At 33.0% G+C, this 22,925-nt stretch overlaps 1 protein-coding gene across 3 annotated transcripts in view; it reads left to right on the forward strand.

Annotated features, from left to right (window-relative positions):
* LOC140434223 (uncharacterized) overlaps window positions 1-22,925 on the forward strand; it is a 75,656-nt gene that overhangs the window by 29,851 nt on the left and 22,880 nt on the right. For 2 of the 3 annotated variants that reach the window (XR_011950026.1, XM_072522320.1), the window contains exons 1-2: window positions 8,675-8,889; window positions 17,474-17,717. Coding sequence is in view for 2 of the 3 variants with exons in the window: in XM_072522320.1 (XP_072378421.1) it covers window positions 8,842-8,889; window positions 17,474-17,717 (292 nt within the window). In the remaining variant the exon portion in view is untranslated. Of the gene's footprint in view, window positions 1-8,674; window positions 8,890-17,473; window positions 17,718-22,925 lie in introns of those variants that run through there. The other variant, XM_072522321.1, reaches the window with a different exon arrangement.

Genomic DNA, 22,925 nt, shown 5'->3' on the forward strand with positions numbered 1-22,925 from the left:
CACAAACTCCAATAAAATGGACCTCGTGTCTCTTTTTACATCGGGAAGAGCCATCTCTCACGAGAACGCCTCTTCTGGTTGAAGCTTTGAGTGCAAGATCATAGCTTTCTCTTTTAGGATTGGTCCCCTTAACGGGGTTCCTCGTCTTCGTTCTTGAACGAACCACAACCACAGAGCATCTTCCACCAATTCGTGTTTTGCTTTTCTCGGTGTGCAACGCTTTTGTAGAACTTTTTCAGTTTCAATCTGTGTACAAAAGCCTTCGATAGTTTTTCTACTGCGCCGCCAGTCGTTGATTGTACTTTTGCCCACGTTTAAATCTCTGCAAATACTTTGCACGGATTCTCCTTTGTCCAATCTTTCCAGAGCTTGTAGTCTCTGTTCCATCGACTTGTACTTACGTTTACGCCATTCACTCATTTTAAAGCAGTTTAATTGTTTGTTTAATTTATTGTCCACACACACACGTATACTGTCTATATAAACAGTAAAAATCGCAAGTGAAACACAAGAATCACAATCAGACTGTAGGCCTTCCGTAGAGATGATCGCTTTACCTGCTGGCGCTCGCCAAGTGTGTGACTAATGCTCATATAGCCGGCCGGACTAAGCGGAGACCGAACTAACCGAGGCCGAACTTACTGTATCCCTCCATATATTTGTTATATTTCATTTGTTGTTAACATGCCTAAATGCCTAACTAACATTTAACATATGTATAATTGTGCCTTTTACTTATTTATTAACGACGCATAATACTAATTTAATTCACAATGGTGGCATTTATGAGCTATGCCCAAAACATTCACTACTGTTAGGTAAAATTTATGAAATTGACAGCTCTGCCCATTCATTCGTACGAGTTCGGAATATTTCACAATATTGAACGCCTCTAGATACACATTTACCCTAATTCCTAATTGGGTATCTAAAACTGGGTGAAAATGAGAAAATTGGAATAGAATACCTTGCGTTTTGGTCTTGTTTCAAAGACATACTACATCGTATCAAAATTTGACACCATTTGAAAAATGATTTTTTATTAAATTCGACTGTGATTTAGTTTCATTAAAATTTATAAATATATGCAAGATATATTGCACTTATTAAAAGGTAAAGGGGTATTTTCGTAGTACTTTACATTTTTTTTAATCGAAGGTAATACAGTTCTTCATATAGCAATCTGGAATTCAATTTAATCGAAGTGATTATTATATCTTTAAGAGAGGGCCACTGAAAACAATACATCCTAATATTTATTAAGTACTGAAACAGGTTGATTTTTATTCCAAATGGGATACATTTTAATGATCTGTTATTTGTCAACTCCCTCTCTTTCAGTTCCAATTTTAATTAAGGAATATACCATGTGTAGTATATCATTAGAGGGGCCTATTGATCGAGTATTCAGGCACACACGCTTTTCTTTCCCGATTAAAACTTCATTTTTATGAAAAAGTATTATTGAAAGTGTTACACCTGAAAAATTAAATGCAATGCTTTTGTTTTGCTAATGCATCAAATAATACTAAAAAACAGGGAGGACTGTTTTCGGTGGCCCACTCTATCGGATATTTATGTATTTACTGTATATATTTAATTGGATAATCGTACATGCCCAAAAGTATACATAGGTTGTACAGGAGGAAGTTTAAAAAAATTAAATCGGCAGAGTATGGGGCATCCCCTCTACTACCACTCTGACGTCACAAGATGGCAGTTATGATGTCAGCTGTTATTTCAACTGTCAATTCGCCATTCGTCTCAATTCTTCTTTCTGTCAAATCGTTTTCTTCTTCGTCTATCGTTAAATCAATGGAGTTGTCCCTTTTGATATTGTAAGGTGTTAGGGTTGAGTTTACCGAAAGTACAAGCTGATTATAGCCGCAAATGTCAAACATGGAACAAAAAATTTCGGTTTAGCAGCGTTGGCATGTTTTCATAATGTAGATGCTGTATGCTTCAAATATAAAAAGATAAAGCTTTAGAAAAGTACATTTTGTTTATATTATGTTATGAATTCTGCAATTTTTGATTTATATAAAACAATAATGAGTAAATATTTGTTTCTTTGGAGATTAATTTCAGTTAATTATTAGACATTTTTTTGGCAATTACACTTTGATAGATTAGAGAATAGATTTGATAATCGTCAAATCAGCATTTGCCAGATTGCAACAGATGTTTGCAATTAATCCCGAGAGAGACAAATATTTACTCGTTATTGTTTCATGTAAATTAAAAATTGCAGAATTCATAAAATTGTATAATCGATATGTACTTTTTAAAAGCTTTCTCTCTTTATATTTGAAGCATACAACATATATGCATTCTAAAAACATCCCAACACTGCCAAACCCAAATATTTTATTTCATGGTTGACATTTGCGGCTATATTCAGCTTGTACTTTCGGTAAACTCAATCCGTGTTAGATACATGTGGTGTACAGAGATTGACGTCCAACATATAGAGCTAAAAGACCTATTCCTTAAACGTTTTGGTATTTTTACTTATATTAATTCACGCACAAATTTAATACCAAACTTAAGGGCAATGAAACAGCTTCAGATCAAGGGATGTACATTTTAATGACTGCTGTCTTATAATGAGGCATTTTTGTTTCGAAATTTATACCTCTAGGCCTTCAATTGTGAATATAGAATTATTTCATTCTAATTTTCCATCTGTAGCCCTGGCAGATATCGAAAGCGATGTCGCAACTGTCAAAGGAAGCTGGTCGCTGACAGCTGTCATAAACAACCGCGCGTCCGGAAGATCCTGTTGCAACAACGCCTTTCATAGTCATAAGGAAAAATTCCATGATCTGTAATTTTGAAACGGCAGAAATTATGCGGAAAGAAAACATAAATCGAATATCCTCTAAAATATAAGGTGTCCCCTATTGCTGTGTCCGTTTTGGGAATGTAATGTAAGCAATTTTAAGTCCAAAAAAACACATAAAAGTTATATGTTTATTGATTTTTCATTCAAGTTACAGAGCAACACTAATCTAAAAAATCATGAAATGTTAATTATGTGGTTAATTAAGATGGTTTCAGTTCGCTGAAATACCATAATGGTTTGGTGAGGTTTTGTCACCATGTCACGTTTGTCAAGTACTGAAACAGTAATGATGTGTAACAAAGAGGTGTTAAAAATATATTAACCTTTGTTACAGCTGCCTGCAGTGTAATTAACACTTTCTTTATGAATGTTTTCAGTTATACACCTACTTCTGTTACTCTAGAACTTAGAAATAAATAAAAAAAATGGACCTAAAACTTATGTGTTTTTCGTCTTATGAAGAATTTATATTATACTCTCAAAAATTGGACAATTTCAATTGATTTCTAGATTTACATATTTGTATTGCCTTCAGTTTTTATAACATTTTTCAGTAGTGCAAATTTTGGAACAGGTTTTTTTTTATTTATACTCCTACTATATACTTTTGTGTATACGGTATTCAGAATAATACATTTTATTTACTTGGTCAGGGCTGATAGTTAATATTTTTAAATTATTATATACATAGAGCGACGAAAAACAGTTGAATACATTTAAAAATTCACAAATCATTCTTTTATGTTCGCTTTCTATCAAAGAATCACTAAATAGTGTGTAGTAACAGTTTTTTTTTTCAATTTTAATTCATAACATGTTAAAAATTGCAGATGAAAGGGAAAACAAAAACTTTATTCCAACAAATGTTATTTATCTAATTAAGTTCATGATATCAACAAATTCCTACTTCATTTTCTCTATTTACCAGTACATTGTATAGTGTTTGATCCAAATACTAAGAAATGTAATCGTGGATGTTTATTTTACTAATCCTTCTTCAATTCCGCACGTTTTTCAGGAATTATTAGGATAGTCTGCTATTCTCAGGCGTTGAGTTCATACACTGAAGAAGTCCTTTTGTCCACAATTCTATAAAATCGTTTATAAAAATTAAGAAAAACAATGAAAACGTTCTGATCTTTTGAACAATCACTGAATGGATTTTGTTACATTCTGCAAATAGATTTTGTCGATTTGATGATTAGAGTTTTGTAACAATTTTCTACTTTTGAATACCCTATACATGATTTACAAACTGCTAAAAGTTGTTTACACGCATAATTATGAAATAATGTTTAGAAATATATCGGGAATACATTAATCATAATGCACTTTTGATAATTACCTAGAATCTAGGTCCTATTTCAGATATTTATTTTTATTTTGTTACATATTATCTTTTGGTGATCACGGATAACTCCTATAAAATCAAAATGACTTATTACCTCTACTAGTAGTGATTTGTATTTTTTTTTACAAATTGTGCAATTGAAATGTTTGGCTATTATTATATTGTTATTGTTATCTGCAAAAAATAGTTCATGTACTCATTTATAATACTGTTAAAATATTGTTTATATGTCTTGTCATGTTTTGATCTTTATAGGAGTATCCATAGTTGTTTTTGTTTGTAAACAAAATTATTTGAATTAATAAATAAATATATTACATTTAACAGAAGTTCATTTTTAGTTTAGTGAGTTTCTGAATTTACAGAAAAATTCCGGTTACAGAAAAATAATTCTTCCGAATTCTCTGTTTGGATACATAATACATATGGTACAACACAGACGTTTTGTAGATATGCAACACATATCTACAAACGCTGTTTGGATATGTAGGGAGATGATGTTTGCCTAAGCATATTAAAAGACAAGATAATATTTCAGCTTAATTTACAGAAAGTATTGTCGACTTCTACAGAACATGTATAATGAGCTAATTGGACCTCGCTATCAAAATACCGGTATTTAGCAGGGTTCGGTTTTGAGTCCGTTACTCTTCAACCTCTATACTGCTGATAAACACATTATTGTAGTACAAAATAATAATTTTAAAATAATACAGTATGCGAACGAGTTCTGTACATATAAAGAATTAAGAACATATGATCAAAGTTTCTTCTGCTGTACGTTCCTGCTGGTTGGATTATGTGAAAGGATCCTTCTGTTCTTCTTATGATTGTATTGATATGTATGCCGCACCAGTTTCTTATGTCTCTGAACCATGAGTGTCGTTTGCGACCTGGTCCACTCCGACTTTCAATTTTGCCCAATAAAATGGTTTTTAAAAGATTATGTTTGTCGATTCTTAAAATATGGCCTAGATAAGAGACCTTTCGCTATTTAACGATGTTTAGAAACTTTTTGGATATTAGCTCTTATTTGTCATATGGTCGACCTATGAAATTTTAAGCAACCTTTTGAGACACCACATTTCGAACGCTTCAATACGATTTAGCGGTCTTACTTTAAGTGACCAGGTCTCACCAACGTACATTATTATTGTCCATATGTAAGAAAACCAAAAAGAAAAGAAGTTAATGAGAAAGAAAAGACTAAAGAAGAAAAAATTTACATAAACGATGACTTGACAATAATTGAGAAAAGAATGCAGGAGGAAATAAAGAAAAAAAGCACAAGAGACCCGAAGAGATGGTAAAACAGTAAAAAGGGGGGGGGGTTTCGGAAGGTTAGAATAGTTGGAACAGTATAGAGATGGAACCGAACAAAAAGGAAGCTAGACCCACCAGCAAACTATGTCTACTAAAGGATAATGGAACTATGGCAATGAACTAGGATATTGAGGGATTACCAATAGGAGAAACAAGGAAAAGTAAATGTCATCAAGTACAATCCGGATAGGTTTCTGCAACATGTGAAGTACTTAAGCAGGCGCCCTAAAACATATAGTGTCAGTGATAAAACAATAAAAAGTGAATATCTTGGTAATGCAAGAAACGAAACAAAAGGGAACTAGTGTAACAATGATAGACAACTACAGCTTTTTCAGTAGTAGTGGAGAAGACCAAATGTTGGGAACGGGTTTTATAATTAGTGATCGGTTACAAAGTGCGATAGTGGAATTCGAGCCAACATCTGAACGGATTTGTAGACTGAGTCTAAGAGGTAAAACTAGAAAATTAAGTTTAATAAATGTGCATGCTCGTTAAAAAAGTAAGGACCTGTAACACGGCCATTAAATAAACCGCACCACACATTTATACCCCAAATATTCTGAAATCTTGTTTCCATCATCCAATGTGGGTTCACGGGAGACCAATAATTGGAATTGTGACGGTTGACAACACCATTATTGTGAAATCTAGCCTCATCACCCCACAATATTTTTGATACAAAAAGTGGATCATCACTGATTCCCACAGGCAAAAGACCACTCGGACGTCCCAGAATGCGATGGAGAGATAACATCCAAGCAGATCTCCGGAAAATGAACATTCCATTTGACCCTAGGTTGATGGAAGACCGAACAAATTGGAAAAAAGTTGTACAGTCAGCCAAGACCCACCCAGGCTGTAATCCTTGAACTAGGTGCACTTTAAAAGGATGGTACTTAAAATCTTTGAGAATTCTATACACAGAACTGTTTGGAATGCCACATTTACTGGCGAGGGTTCTAACAGACACCTTAGGATTAAAATTAACATATGCTAGTATATTAATAAGGTTTTGGTTACATCTTACTGTGCGTTCAATTGTACATCTTTTATTATATGGAAAATGTCCCTGTCTAAGTGAGCGTTCCAAATTCTTAAAGGTTTTTTCGCTTGGAATGTTTCGATTTGGAAACCTTTCTTGATATAATTGTCGGGAAATTCTCCTATTTTTTAGGCATTCTCCATAAATCAAAATGGTATCAACGTACTCGTCAGGCGAAAATAAATAAGGCATATTGAAATGTTATAGATACACAATTACAACAAATATAAATATTACTGGTCTAATACCAAACGTCAAAAATAATAATTGTTGATTTGACAGATTAAATCCAGTGGCGGCTTTTGGGGGTAGGCAGGATAGGCCGGGCCTACCCAATAATTTTAAGAGCTTTAAAATTGAAACACATATATTCAAAAATTATTTTAATGCATGTAAATAACTTTTAAATGTACTAAATCACTTAATACATTAGCGTCCGTTAAAACAACTATGTTATTATATTACCACAGAAAGCATCGAATCGTATTCAGGCATTTTAAATATCATTAATAGATAATAACTGGCCGACCCAGCTCGCATAAGATCCCCTTACAAAAAGCGTTTGAAGTTAAGAAGCTTGCCGGACAACGATTTATATTGTCGTGTTTATGCTTATAAATTTAAAAAAAATCGTAAAATTCGAAAAAAAAAAGATTCCCACTCTCACAAAAAAAATATGTATTACACACACTGGCGGCTACAGAATTTTTTTTTTGGGAGGTCATGGATCTTGAGGGTGGTTACTTATCTCTGATGCAAGGTCACTCTTAGTCTTACCACCAATAGGATAAGTGGGTTTTCAAATATTTTTTAAGAGGGGGGGGGTCATGATCCCGTGACCCCTCCCTCTGGATCCGCCACTGATTACACATAGCTATATGTAATTTGCTGGCTTGGCCTACCCAAAATTTTACCACACCAGCCGCCACTGATTAAATCATGGCAACCTGAATTAAGGGTAATATCCAAGACGTAAAATAACCGCAAAAGTTTTTCAAATATTGTGACTTTATTATAAGAGATTTTTTTGTTAATTTTTGCACACTGGAAGATAACGTATGCTCCTACAAAGACCAAATTTATAGGTAAGAAGTTATACTACGTAGTTAAAATAGTAAAATTTTCAGTGATAATTAAGCATAATATTTCTTTTCTATTCTATTTTTTAAGGCTGTCTTGATTAATTTAACAAAAATAAAAAATAAGCTGATATTTTCTTGATACCTTACAAACCGATTTTATTTTTAATAAATCTGTTGAATAGACGATAAAAGACCACATCCAAAACTATAAAAAAATATATAGGGTGCTATTAAAAAAATTAAAGTTATATACTTATGTAACTAAGGGATGAATATTTAGGGGATGATTTTTTCTTCGCTATATTAAAGTGGATTACAAGTAGAATAGATCACTTTTTGTCCCATTCGAAAATCTCTATTCGTTTAAGAGATATAGCGTGGGTAAATTAGTCTGGGACACCCTGTATAATACTAAATCTCTCAATTAATTATAAAGTGTAAAATAAACCAAAATGTGGCATTGGAAGAAAAAAACTGTTCTGAAAGTGAAACATCAGACATTTAGCCGGGCTAGATTTTGAAAAACGAGCACAGAGGACAAGTAAAATTTGCTAAAGTACTTACTGGTATCCATTATTGATACAGCACTTAAAGAAAAAGACAGAAGGAATTCAAAAATTAGAATTTTCCATGGTATATTCAACGATTCACTACTCGGTATATGTATATTAGAGGTAAATTTTACTCATAATTAATGGTTTATCAATAGTTTGTAATGTCTACATAGTTTCTAGGCAAATGCTTTGTATATTGGTTATCTTATATCAATAAAAAATATTATTCTTAGAATCTACTCAAAACCCACCCTGTCCAAACATGTTACGAGATATTGAGCAATAAAGTACATAATTATATGCACGTATTGCTAATAGTATCTATTAAAATTAATCAATCATGTTACTCGTATGTACAGCAGATAAGACATGAGTTCGTGCACATACCTAAATTGATATTTAAACGATTAAAGTTTAAAAACTATCGACGGTAAAATATTACACAATACAGTATTAAAGATAACGTCACGACTATGATATCTGTTCAGAAAGATATAAAAACTGTTTATGAATCCTTGCAACCGATTCTACTTTTATCAAAGTTGGCAGGCGTCTGTACTTTAACCTGTAAAAGACACATTGAAGAGGTTGGACGCTCTAAATTATTGACTGTGATTCAAATTATTATACTTCTTATTAGTATGGCTCATTTAGGATTTATTCCGTATGCAGTGATTTATATTGAAGAGGTATTATGGCTAAGTCAAAATTTGTAAATGCATGTTTTACTTTTTATTTATTAACACTAGAAAGACTACAAATTAAACGTTTAATATCTTTTTGTTTTTACGAATTTCTTATTGAAACTTCGGAACTTTATTCAATTTGCACTTAATTATGATTGATTAAAATTTCAGGCGATTATTTTTTTATTTAAAATATATATAGGTATTGTTCTCATTTATTACACTTTATTTAGAAATGCATGATAACACAGCTTATATGCCAGCAAATTATAGGCCAGTCTTCTTCTTGCAGTACCGTCTCCTATCGGAGGTTGGCTACCATCACAGCAATCTTTACTTTGTTGGCTGCAGCTCTGAACAACTGTATTGAACTGCACCAGTACCACTCCCTTAAATTTCGCAACCAGGAAATCCTCCTACGTCCCACATTTCTCTTTCCCGAGATTTTTCCTTGGATTATGAGTCTAAGCAGAGAGTACTTTTCTCCTCTCATTATGTGGTCCAGATATTCCAGTTTTTTCGTTTGTATGGTTTTTATGACTTCGCATTCCTTCCCCATCTTCAGCAGAACATCTTGATTTGTTACTCTTTCTGTCCATGGTATTTTCCACATTCTCCTGTAACACCACATCTCGAATGCCTCAATGTTTTTGATGTTTATCTTTTTCAGTGTCCAGGCTTCCATGCCGTACAGCAGAACGGAGAAAACATAGCACCTTAACATTCTCGTTCTTAAGTTTATATTTATGTCCCGTCTGCTTAGGAACTTTTTCATTTTGACAAACGATTGTCTCGCTATCTCTATTCGCCTCTTGATTTCTCTTGTCTGGTCATTAGTATCAGTGAAGCAAACCCCTAAATATTTGTAGGACGTAACTCTTTCAAGTGGCTGATTATTTATGGTTAAATTCACATTGGTGTATAGCTTCTTTGTTACAATCATGAATTTAGTCTTTTTGATGTTCAGTTTTAGACCATACTTTTTGGTATGGGTGTTTATGTTTTCCATCAAAAACTGTAAATTTGCTAGGTTATCTGTTACTATTAGCGTGTCATCAGCGTATCGTATATTGTTAATTAACTCTCCGTTAATGTTCATACCAATGTTTTGTTCTAGGAGCGCTTCCTGACATATTGTTTCGCTATATATATTGAATAATAGTGGAGAAAGCACACAACCCTGACTGATTTCTTCGGTTAACTCATTATCAACTTTGATTTTTGCTGTTTGTCCCCAGTACAACCTGGATATGATGTTAATGTCGCGACTGTCGATGTTTTTGCTTCTTAGGATTTCATACAGCTTTTGGTGTCTGACTTTATCGAAGGCCTTCTCAAAATCTATGAAACCTACGTAGAGGTCTTGATTTACATCCAAACATCTTTGCATTAACACACTCAGACCAAACAAAGCTTCCCGTGTTCCCAGTCCACCTCTGAATCCAAACTGTGTGGCGCTTATGTCCTCTTCTAATTTATTAAATATTCTTTTGTGAATTATTTTTAAAAATACTTTTAGTGTGTGGCTCATCAATGCTACAGTTCTGTGGTCTGAACACTCTCTGGCGTTATTCGTCTTCGGGATTGTGACAAAAGTAGAGGCGAGCCATTTCTTTGGTATGGTGCCTGTTCTATAAATTGTCTTAAAGAGGTTCACCATTATTTCAAGTGCGTCGTCGTCTATTAGTTTCAACAATTCTACAGGAATTTCATCTGGTCCTGCAGCTTTACCCCCTTTTGTATTCCTTATAGCATATTCTACCTCGCTTTTTAGGAGTCTATCAAGGTAAAAATGAGGTATTTCTTTGAAGACACATTGATTTTTATAAAATTTCGGAAATAAGCTGTATTTACACTCCACATAAAAATCTACCATATGCTGATAAAATCTGTGCTTATTGTTTTAACCCTATTTTTTAAAAAACCAATAAAAGAGGAAAATGAAGCATGTAATAATTTGAAAAACATTTGAAGGTCTACAATTAAGGATTTTTGACGCTTCAATATACTATTTATCATTTTTCAACCCTTTTATTTCATCGTATATATAATATCATAAAGAGAAAATTTTGCCGGCAATATTTTGTTAAAATTTCATAAGCGAAAATTGCCAAACTGCAACAAACTTGAATAAAACCAGTTGAAAATTTTGCCGGTAAATAATTTCCTCTCGAATGATATTCGACAAGACTATTTCACGAGACAATTAATGCACCATATCAACGAAACATAATCATTATTTATTTGTTAACAATATTAAATGTATAATTATTATAAGCTATAGTAGTTTGCCCATTCTTTTCTACCAAAGCATGATTTTGTGTATTATTGACCTGTAGCATTTGAGTACTAGAAGGTCCAGCTTTATTTGTTGTTCTGAGATTTTCGATCAACTTCTGGTGGTGACTGGAATCCAGCTGTAATATGGTTTAGAGAGCTTGCATATGAGTGACCCGTTAATTTAATTAACTCCTGTTCAGAAACACCTTGCCTCTAATTTTTCGAGCTGACGTTTTTGTCCACGTAGATACGGTATTGATTCCAAGTGGACAGTTTTTGAACCAAGATCCATCCTTCCAGTTGGGGTGAACGGTAAGAAAGAGTCTGTCTGATAAAATCTTTGGTCCCCTTTTTCCATTAATTTCAAAAATAATCTCTACCTGGGCATAAATTTTCGTTTGATGAATTTCTTACCAGCCATTTGCTGCTTGCCAAACTTTTCGATCATCTACACGTTATAAAAACGCTAATAGAAAAGTGTAAAGAGTATAACAAGCCTATCTTTCTTATATTGGTAGATTATGAAAAGGCGTTTGATACTATAGATCATCATAAAATGCTTCGAGCATTGGCTGACTGCCGCATTGACTACCGATATATCGCCTTGATTAAAAGTATTTACGAAACTGCTACAGCTTGTGTCCGCCTTCATGAAGATAACAAGAAGTTTCGAATAGAACGTGGAATTAGACAGGGTGATACTATCTCCCCTAAATTGTTTACAACTGTTCTTGAATATATGTTCAAGCAAATGGAACGAGAGGATAACATGGGAATTAATATAAATGGGGAAGATCTGAACCACCTAAGATTTGCCGATGACATCGTTTTAATATCTGATAGAGTTGATAAAGCTACAAAAATGCTGCACACGCTCTATAACGTCTCAAAAAACAATTGGTCTTAAAATTAACACCTCAAAGACAAAATTTATGACCAACCTTGTTGTCAGCGGTAAAATTCTGATTGAGCCATAGCATCGACCAAGTAATAGCTTACAAATATCTAGGGCATGAGATTCGCTTATGCCGAGATAATCAGACAACTGAAATACAAAGAAGGATAGGTCTAACATGGGCTACCTTTGGTAGATTGAATAACATTTTCAAGTCTATTATCCCAGTTTGTTTAAAAAGAAAGGTTTTTAACGAGTGCGTTTTACCGGTTCTTACATATGGTGCAGAAACACTGACTCTGACAAAAAGAACAATAGATAAAATAAGAGTTATACAACGCGCTATGGAAAGATCAATATTAGGTATTACCATCAGAGACAAAGTACCAAACCTAGAAATAAGAAGAACAGGAGTCACAGATGCAGTTGAAACAATACCCATGGCTAAATGGGCTTGGGCCGGACATGTTGCCAGATTAACGGATGATAGATGGACCAGAAAGATTCTGGAATGGCGTCCAAGGCAAGAGGCATATCGAAGCAGAGGACGACCACCTACTAGATGGACGAATGATATCAGACGCATCACCACAAACTGGATGCAAGAAGGTCAAGATAGAAATAGGTGGAAAATTTTACGGGAGGCCTGCGTTCAGCAGTGGACAAATATAGGCTAATTGATGATGAAACTTTTCGAACCGCCTTGATTTGTTTTGGACAAGATGCTGTTGGATTCAATTCGGCCCATAAATTCTCCTATCACATCAAATTCCTTCTGGAAAAAGTGAATCGTGCAGTTAACGGCCTCATTGCCTCTCCAAGCAAGTTCAAATGAGCAAAGGTGAAAAAACTTTTTTATGCTCAATTGGGGGTTTCCTCGTCGTAGCTTTGGATGATTTTTAATAGTTGTTCGATGGATAATGCTTTTGAATTGAGTTTTCTTTGTTCTTGAACTCTTTGAAGCTGCTTCCGCTTGGTATCTCTGGCCAATCTTGCACATTTGAAAGATATATCTGTGAAAGGATCGATTTTTATGCCGTACTCCGTAAAATATTTTTGCTGTAGTATTTATTCCACATTGACTTTATAGACGACTCTTTATAGTCTTCTCCATTGCCTTTTTTCATGTTAAAGGCATAATCCTCAAGAATTTTTGCTAGTTTTGTTATGGTAGTACATCTTTCAAGCGTAAAATTTCTCACCCGTAGGAACTCTGAAAGTATTGTCCAAATAGAGCTCCTGGACCTCTGCGTGTTCAATGGGACATTTTCCGAAACCAATTTTTTTATTTCTTTACCTGACTGGCATCCAAATCTTGGTTAAATTGTTACTGAACAAGCATTAAATACAAACCGAGAGTGAATCTGATAGTGATAGATTTGAAAACGTGTGTGATACGTGTTTATAAGCCTCAAATTTAAACAATTTTTAAACAATATATAGAGTAAGATCCCAGCGATCAGACATAACTTATTTTCACACAGATGAAACCTTAGAGTCTCAATAGCGTCTCGCGTGCTTTGAATACCTGCGCATTTATGAAACTTGCTGAGTGACACCTGGGCAGGTACCAGGTGAGAAAGATAACTAAAAATAAGAGCTATTTAAATTAAATTTACATAACTGATTTTTATACATATTTTGTAGAATATTATTTTGAAAATACTGTAATAAGTGTCAGACACTTGTCATGGACCAGAACTTTTGTCAGATGCTTTAAAGCTCCACTAAAATTAAATGAACTTTACTTACTTTTACATGTCTGATTTTTAAATATGTTATTGATGGAACTATAATAAAGTTATATTTAATCAGTCAGACAAATTAGAATGACCAAATATCCCTCAAACACAAAAAATAGTTAACCAGAAGTATGAGCGCGAGAGTGCTGTGCTTGCATTTCAGAGTGAGTGAGACATTGCGATAATTATGTAACGATATATGCATAATTTAAAAAATGATGATTCGAATGTATAGTTAAACGCAGGCACCGGAAATAACCAGAGATACATTAATTTGAGAAAGGTTTACGAGTACTTGGGACCGTCTTTATGTAGAAGTTTGCCAGGGTTTCACGCTCTAACTGGATGTGACTTTAATCCCGCCTTTTTTTAAAAAGGGTAAACAAAGACCATTCAATATATTATTGAAGAAACATGAATATCAGCGAGCTGTCATGCAGTTTGGAGAATCAGAGTTGTTTACCGATGAAGCCACCCAAAAAAAAAATTTTCAAAATAATCAAAAAATTTATCTGAGAAATTTATAGTTTTCCTGATACGTGCAACATTAATGCTGCCCGGCTTCAATTGTTTTTAAATACAGCGTATCTAATATTAACGAAGAATTCGATCGCAAAAATTTTAAAAATTTTGATGCTAGAGCAGTTTACCACCATGCTAAAGTGAGTTATTCCAACAATTCCGCCTTGCTAATTACATTTTTAGCATATGGAATAATGCAAATGCAAAACAACCAACCATTTTAACTCCTGAACACAATGGGTAGAGATTAGAAGAAAACCAATATCACTTTCATTGGTTTGATGGTGACCAATTACCAGCAAACGTTAGTGAATTCCTTCAAACTTCAGGTATTATACTTTGATTTCAGGTTTAGAATTTATTATGTTTGTGATTTTCTGCTTTTTAATTCTTTGAACTATTTTTTGCAGAACAACCAGCCAGCAACAACATAACTGATAATGATGAAGATGATGAATCGGATGAACAGCATCGTGATTGGTTGAATGATGAAAATTGTAATAATTGCGACAATGAATATGATGATTAAAATATAGAAAAATGTTTGTTTCAATCAATCCCAGTTGAAGATTTTTTACAAAAATTATTTTTTTTTAATTATCCTAACTAGTATCTTTTTTACAATAAAGTAAATATAATTTCTTATGAAACCAAAGTGCTCCGAATTAATTAATTATCCCAAATATCAATACATTAATTTACTTTAATATTTATCTTAATGCTAGAGTTCATCATATTAAAATAGAGATGCAAAAATATTTAATCGGATCGAAAACAGTAAGTATTCTTAATGTATTTGAATTGTTTACTGTGAGGCTCATGCGTACAGCCCTTTCGCGCTCATACCTCTAGTTAACTAATTTTTGTGTTTGAGGGATGTTTGGTCATTCTTATTTGTCTGACTGATTAAATATAACTTTATTATAGTACCATTAATAACATATTTAAAAATCAGACATGTAAAACTAAGTAAAGTTCATTTAATTTTAGTGCAGCTTTAAAGCGTCTGACAAAAGTTCTGGTCCATGACAAGTGTCTGACATTTATTACAGTATTTTCAAAATAATATTCTACAAAATATGTATAAAAATCAGTTATGTAAATTTAAGTTAAATAGCTCTTATTTTTAGTTACCTTTCTCACCTGGTACCTGCCCAGGTGTCACTCAGCAAGTTTCATAAATGCGCAGGTATTCAAAGCACGCGAGACGCTATTGAGACTCTAAGGTTTCATCTGTGTGAAAATAAGTTATATCTGATCGCTCTGGGATCTTGGACTAATAGGTTTGAAATCTTAAATACTGTTCTATATGAAAAAATTTTTCAAGTATCTAGAAGTTTTAGTTTTTGACCTACATAATTTCTAAAATTATTCATTTTAAAAAAAATTGAAAGGGTTTTCTTTCTCGGAATATGAAGGTCTTAAGTTTGATTTTACTATGTAAATGTAGTCTTTTACTGTTTTTTTTTGTTTTGTAGTATTTTTTCGATAATAACAATAATTCTTAAGATTTGAAACTAGTATTTTCTTATGTAAAATTTAATTACAAAACATTTATGTTCGATACAAAATTATTTTAAAACCAATAGTTCTTGAGTTATGTGCCAAAAAAGGAAGAAAAATATCGAATTTTTTTATGCAAAAAACTGCATTTATATGCTTCACATCCAACTTAAAACCATCATCATCATCATCATTCTGGCTTTACAACCCTGCGTGGGTCCTAGCTTCCTTAAGAATTTCTCTCCAGTCGCCCCTATCCATCGCCTTCCTCTGCCAAGCACGTATTCCTATATTTCTCATGTCTTCATCGATGTTATCAAGAAACCTTGTTCTGGGTCTTCCTCTTCTCTGACCAATCGGTCTATCAAGGAGCGTTTTCTAGCCGGGTCATTTTGTTTCATCCGCATTACATGCCTTATCCACCTCAGACGTTCTATCTTAATATGTTTTACGATATCAGGTTCCTGGTATATTCTATAAAGTTCGAAGTTATATCGTCTTCTCCATACTCCATTGTCATTCACTGCTCCATAGATTCGCTTTAGTACTTTTCTTTCGAAACATCCTAACATGTTTTCATTATTTTTTCTTAAAGTCCTGGTCTCTGAACCATATGTTAAAACTGGGCGTATTATTGTTTTGTAGAGTTTTATCTCTACCGCAAATTCTGCGGTTTATCTCTACGGAAGTATTATTTTCAGTGTTAAGGAGCGCTCTCAGGTATACAAATTCGTTCATTGCTTCGATGACGTCGTTTTCTATAACAAATGGTCGTAGGATTTGTGGTTGAGTGCTTATTTTCATATACTTCTTTTTGTTGGTGTTTATTATTAAACCCATTTTTGTAGCTGATTCTTTTAATGCTACATACGCCTCTCGTACAGCGTTTTCCGTTCTCCCAACAATATTGTTATCATCAGCATAGGCCAGGATTTGCACTGATTTATTATATATTAAACCAATGGTTGTGATTTGTGACATACGTATTACTTTTTCCATAGCCAGATTGAACAGTATACAGGTGAGAGGGTCTCCCTGGCGCAGCCCGTTATTTGTTTTAAAAGGTTCAGACAGTTCCCCCTGAATTCGTACTCTACATTCAACTTTTTCAAGAGTTAGTTTTGTTAAATTTGCCAACTGATTTGGTATTCCTAGCTTTTTCATTTCTTTAAACATTTCTCTTCTATTCAAGCAGTCGTAGGCTGCTTTGTAGTCTATTAATATGTGGTGAGTATCAATGGCATAATGCAGTGTTTTTTCAAAATTTGTTTTAGGGTTGCAATCTGATGAATTGTCGATTTACCACCTCTGAAACCAGCTGGTATTTTCCTACTATCCGTTCTGTATCCATATTTCTTTTATAAGCTGCTGTAATGCCATTATGGTATCATGGCCATTCTTTATATAGTTCGGCTGAGAGATTATCTATTCCGGGTGATTTGTTTTTGGTTAATTTTTTAACTGCACAAAAAAGATACCGACTGGACTATTAATAGGCACCTTAGACAAATAGATTTTATGGCAATATGGAGGCAGTTTCTTGTTCACATATTCTCCTCCAGAAGAACTTCCTGAAGTACTAATTTTCAAAGAAAAAAATAAAATAAAATAAAACAAATTGAATTAATACAAAGGTTTATTTTAGATGCCAGAAATATCTTTGAAATTAAACAGTACCTTAGAACAAACAGGAGGTTTAAGTAGCCCGAAATTTATAACCAAAATGGCTAATATCGTTTTGATATCAATTATGTCAATTTTAGTTAGATTTTCTAATTTAATTAATATGCCCAAGTATTTACCATCTCTATTAGAAGAGATTCAAAACATTGATAGAATTATTCCTTCCTTGGATAATAGCGATTTTAGAAGAAATATTATTTTATCAAGTAAGTATAAACCTATGGTTAATATATTCAAATAAGCTACAGACTTGTGGAGCATCTAAAATATCTTGTTTTTTAGCACATTGTCGTAAGCTTCCTCCACGTCTTCAGAGCTTTTAAAGTTCTTTCTACTCACTCTTTTATCAGTTGCTGTAATATAAATGTAATAACCAAACAAGCTCGTGCACTGAGGGAACTGTTTTTTTTTCTTCGACATCTAGGAAATTGTTTCAATTATTTTCTTACTGGTCACACTAATAGATATCTTTATAATTGATGCGTACATTGTTACCTACTTCTTTAACTATTAAGCTGATAAACGATATTTGCGGGATAACATCATTTATAGACATATTGAAAATGTCCGTAATTTTCAGCAGGTCTAAATCATGTTTTACAAGCTCTATAGGTAGCATCCATGACTAGTTGTTTCCCAGTTTTTCATACGTTTCAGAGTTTTTTTAACTTCTATCTTAGTAATCATTTCTAAGGTTAAAAAGTTTCATTTCTTAGTAAAAATTGGTTTATGGAGATTACAATCTAGGACCAACTAAATATTTTGACAGAAATATCACTTCCGGTTATACCGGAAGTAAACACCAACTTTGTTATTTTAAATGGAACACCCTGTATATTATCGCATTTTTATATTCTGCGTAAGATTCTAGATAAAATTTGTATAAGGTACTATAGGTCAAAACTTCATACTTTTTGAGTTATTCATCTTTTTTCAAAAAATTTGACAGATAGAAACAAACTTTTTAAAGTTAACATCTCGTCCATTTACAATCATAATACCTTGAAAATATTTGCACACAAGGAGTAGGTAACGTTCTTTCAGGAATTTACATCGAAATCGAATTTATAAATACAGGGTGTTCACAAATTAATGATACGCCATTTCTTTTAAACTTCAAACCATAGTAAATCAATAATTTTAAATAAAATATCCTGTATTTTATAGTCATAGTCATAGTCATCTTTATTGATCCTTTAAGACATTCAAAATAAATGTATAGGATACGTCACTACAGCATTTGGTATAAAAAACATTAATGTGTATAATACAATATTCACAGTGTAAAAAAAATTGACAAAACATAAAATATATAAAATAACATTTTTACAAGTAAAATATGAAGCTATTGCAGTTTGTCCTCAAGATATTCATTTATAGAATAATATGCTTTTCGTAAGAGTAAATCTTTAACATTTTTTTTAAATTTAGAGATAAGTGTTATTTCTTTCACAGTTTTTGGCAAATGATTGTATAAGGTCAGTCCCATATATCTGAAGCAATTTTGAAATTTGGATGTTCTGTGTTTAGGAACTCGTAAAGATTCAGCACTTCTTGTATTGTAGTAGTGATTGTCTGAATTTACTGGAAATGAATTGATTTCCTCTTTGACATAAAGTAAACATTTATAGATATATAGGCAGTAGAAAGTTAAAATTTGATGTTTAATAAACACTGGTTTACAAGACTGTTGATAATCCAAATTAAAAATTTTACGGATAATTTTTTTTTGGTTAATGAACACTTTGTTACTATCTACTGAGTTCCCCCACAAAATTACATTGTAGCACATGTGGCTGTAAGCAAGGCTATAATAAACGTTCATTAATGCCGAGATGGGTAGTGTGTTTTTAATTCTAGATATAGCATAAAAAGCTTTATTCAATTTCATGTTCACTGAATTCACTTGCTCTGACCATTTGAGATTACAATCAATGACTACACCCAAAAACTTTGTAGAGTGAGTGGAAGATAACATATTGTTTCTATCGTGGATGGTTAAGATATAGTCATATTTATATGAGTTGTATGAATGAAAATAAATAATTTGCGTCTTGTCAATGTTTAATATTAGTCTGTTGGTATTACACCAGCGTATAAAGCAGTCAACAACAGTCTTCATTGTCATTTTTAATTCCTCTAGTGTACGTGCTCTAGTCCCCTGTGGTACTCCTTTATTTGTCGTGTATGGTTCTGAGCTTGATTCTTTCATCTTAACAACACTCTTCCTGTCACTTAAGAAATTTATTATCCATTCTAGAAATATCCCTCTAAAACCAACGTTATATAATTTTTTGCGAATAAATGTTATGTCTAAGCAGTCAAAAGCACGTGATAGATCAAAAAATAGTCCTGCCACGTGGTTTCTACTATCTAATTCATCATAAATACGCTCAAACAAGCTGCATGCAGCCGTGAGTGTTGACTTTTTTGATCTAAAGCCGTGTTGGGTTGGAGTTAATAAATTGTATTCTTCTATAAAATTTAACATTCTGTTGTATACAACCTTCTCTATTACTTTTGAAATTATGCTAAGGACAGATACTGGTCTATAATTTGAAATATCATGAGGGTCATTCTTTTTGAAGATTGGAATAACTTTTGCCATTTTAAATATGGATGGAAATTGGCTGGTTGTTATTGAGAGATTAACTAAATGGGTTAAAGGAATCGATATATGATCACTTATCAGTTTTATTATTTTTACAGATATGTTATCAATACCAGTACTAGGCTTATTTTTTAGTTGATCGATTGTATTTTTTATTTCAATTGGAGTTACGGGTAAAAAGAAAAATGTTTTGTTACACATTTTTGAGGTAGTACAAGAAGAAGGTAACGATGTGCCAAAATGAGTTTGAAGATTGTATTCTGTAATTGTAGCAAAATATGAGGCAAACGAATTAGCAATATCACAAGACTTGGTAATAATTTTATTATCATAATGTAGAATAATATCAGACGTGTTTTTTTGCCTACCAGTTTCACTGTTTACTAAATTCCAAATTGTTTTTGGTATATTGTAGGATTGATTAATTAAGTCACTATGAAAGTTTTTTTTAGTATTTATTAATAGAGAATTATATTCTTTTTTGCCTGTTTATAGGTATCTTGAGACTCGAGACTCCCTATATTTTTTGCTATCCAGTGTAGATTTTTTAGTTTTTCACTAGCGTGTCTTACCTCATTTGTTACCCATGTAGCCTTATTTGTTTTGTGTGCTTTATACCGTGTTTTTATTGGACAATATAAATTTAGATTGTAATCTAAAATGCTAACAAATGAATTTGTGGCATATTCAGCATTCAACTGTGAATAAACTTCATCAAAAACTGTAGAAGAAATCCCTGCTTTAAACATCCGCATATTTTCATCTGACATATCCCTGTAACTGATGGGTTTTTTATCTTTTTTCGATACTTTATTGGCTTGCAAATTTACACTAAGTGAAAATACTTTATGGTCACTGAAGTGACCCTCGAACACATTTGATTTATAAAGATGTGGTTCGATATTTGTCAATATGTAATCCAATTTTGTAGATGATGTTTTACCTACTTTATCTACGAAAACTCTTGTAGGAGCCTCAGATGTGACTCTCAGATTATAACTTACTAAAAACTCGTTAAAAGATTGCTTATTATTAGACATTTTAACAATGTTTCATGAACAATTTTAAGTTTTTATGCAGAGAAAATTGTGAAAAAAATAAATGTTTAATATTAGGTAAATAACGTTATTTTACTCTAAACTTAAATGATAATTTAAATTGCTTAAACAACTGGTTTAAACTGAAAGAAGTGCATGATCAGTAACGAGTATTCCCCCCTCTAGCTCTTAATACTGCTTGCATCTTTCTCAGCATGCTTGCAAGTAAATTTTGGACATATCCTTGGGAAATTGCATTCCATTCATCCTGTGAGCAAGCCGAAGCTGTTCTATCGTATTTGGAACGGGATTTCTTTGTCGTATGCTGCGTGTCAGGTGATCCCACATGTGGTCTATTGGATTTAAATCCGGGCTAGACGGTGGCCAATCCAATCTTCGAATTTGGACCTCATCAAGATAATTACTAACTATGACAGCGAGCATTATCGTGCATTAACGTGAATCTTTCACATCCAATGTAACCAACATATGACAAAACATAATCTTGCAGGATATTTTAAACGTAAAAATCACCAGTCATCCGTCCAATCTCTTCCACAAGTGCGGTACGTACCTCCCAACTAATACCTTCCCAAAGAATTATGCCATCAACTCCAAAACTAACGGTCTGAGAGAGACTGCAGCTGGTGAATCGTTCTCCAACTCTTCTGTAGACGTAGTTTTGGCCATCTGGCTTCCGTAATAGGATTCTGGTCTCATCAGTGAAATGAACGTTTTTCCAATTGTCGATATTCCACTAAATATGTGTTATTGCAAATTCCAAACGACGATCTTTATGATTTTGGAGAAGACGTGGAACTTTGGCGGGGCGTCTGGGCTTTAAGTTTGCTTCTTTTGATCTTCGTCTAACTGTTTGTGAACTCACATTAACTTGTCTAATATTTAATAGCTCATTTCTGAAGTGCATCGATGTCAATGAACGATTTCGTGTATAATTAAGAACCAAAAACGGTCATCAATTGCGGTTGTGCACCTTGGGCGTCCTTGACCAGGTCTTCGTACAAAATTTCCTGTTTCGCGGTACCTTTTTAGAGCATTTGAAACTATAGATTCAGTTCTGCTGAGACGTCGTGCGATACCTTTTTGTGCATATCCTTCCTCGTACAAAATTACAATATGTGCTACTTGGACTTCATCGCAGTGCCGAATTGGTGGGATACTTGTTTTAAACTTAGTTAAATCAAAACAATATTTAATTAAACTTAATAAATTAAACTAAAAATAACCGAATTAGTATGATTTTTCCTTTACGCGAAGAAGGTTTTATGATAAAATGTACGAATGACACTAACCACTGAATAAACGTCAAAATAAACATCAAAATATTTCAAACCAGTTGAGTACATCAGCCTACTATATGAGTATTATCATTAATCTAAAATTATTTTGAAATAATAGTGACTACAAAAAAAATTGGAAAATTCCAAAATATTCGATATTTTTGTCCATGACTGTATGTCCAGCTAAAGGACTGTCATTAGTTTGCGTATTTTTTTCTAATCTTTTTAAACCTAAGCAATTGTTTAAATGCCCTTTCGAAGATTCATGTTTATAGTTATGATTACAACTAAAAATTTCCGAAGCTCTTCGAAGGCGACCCGATCTCCCGATCAGTCACCTTCCAAACTAAAATTTGCTAAAATATTCACAATACTCAGCTTGTTAGATGTGCTGTTTGTACCTAATTGTAAGACAGAGAGACATATATACGTCTTATTCCATTTTCAGGAATAAGACACCATGAG

This window comes from Diabrotica undecimpunctata, chromosome 2, assembly GCF_040954645.1.
Source record: "Diabrotica undecimpunctata isolate CICGRU chromosome 2, icDiaUnde3, whole genome shotgun sequence".
NCBI classification, from domain to species: domain Eukaryota; kingdom Metazoa; phylum Arthropoda; class Insecta; order Coleoptera; family Chrysomelidae; genus Diabrotica; species Diabrotica undecimpunctata.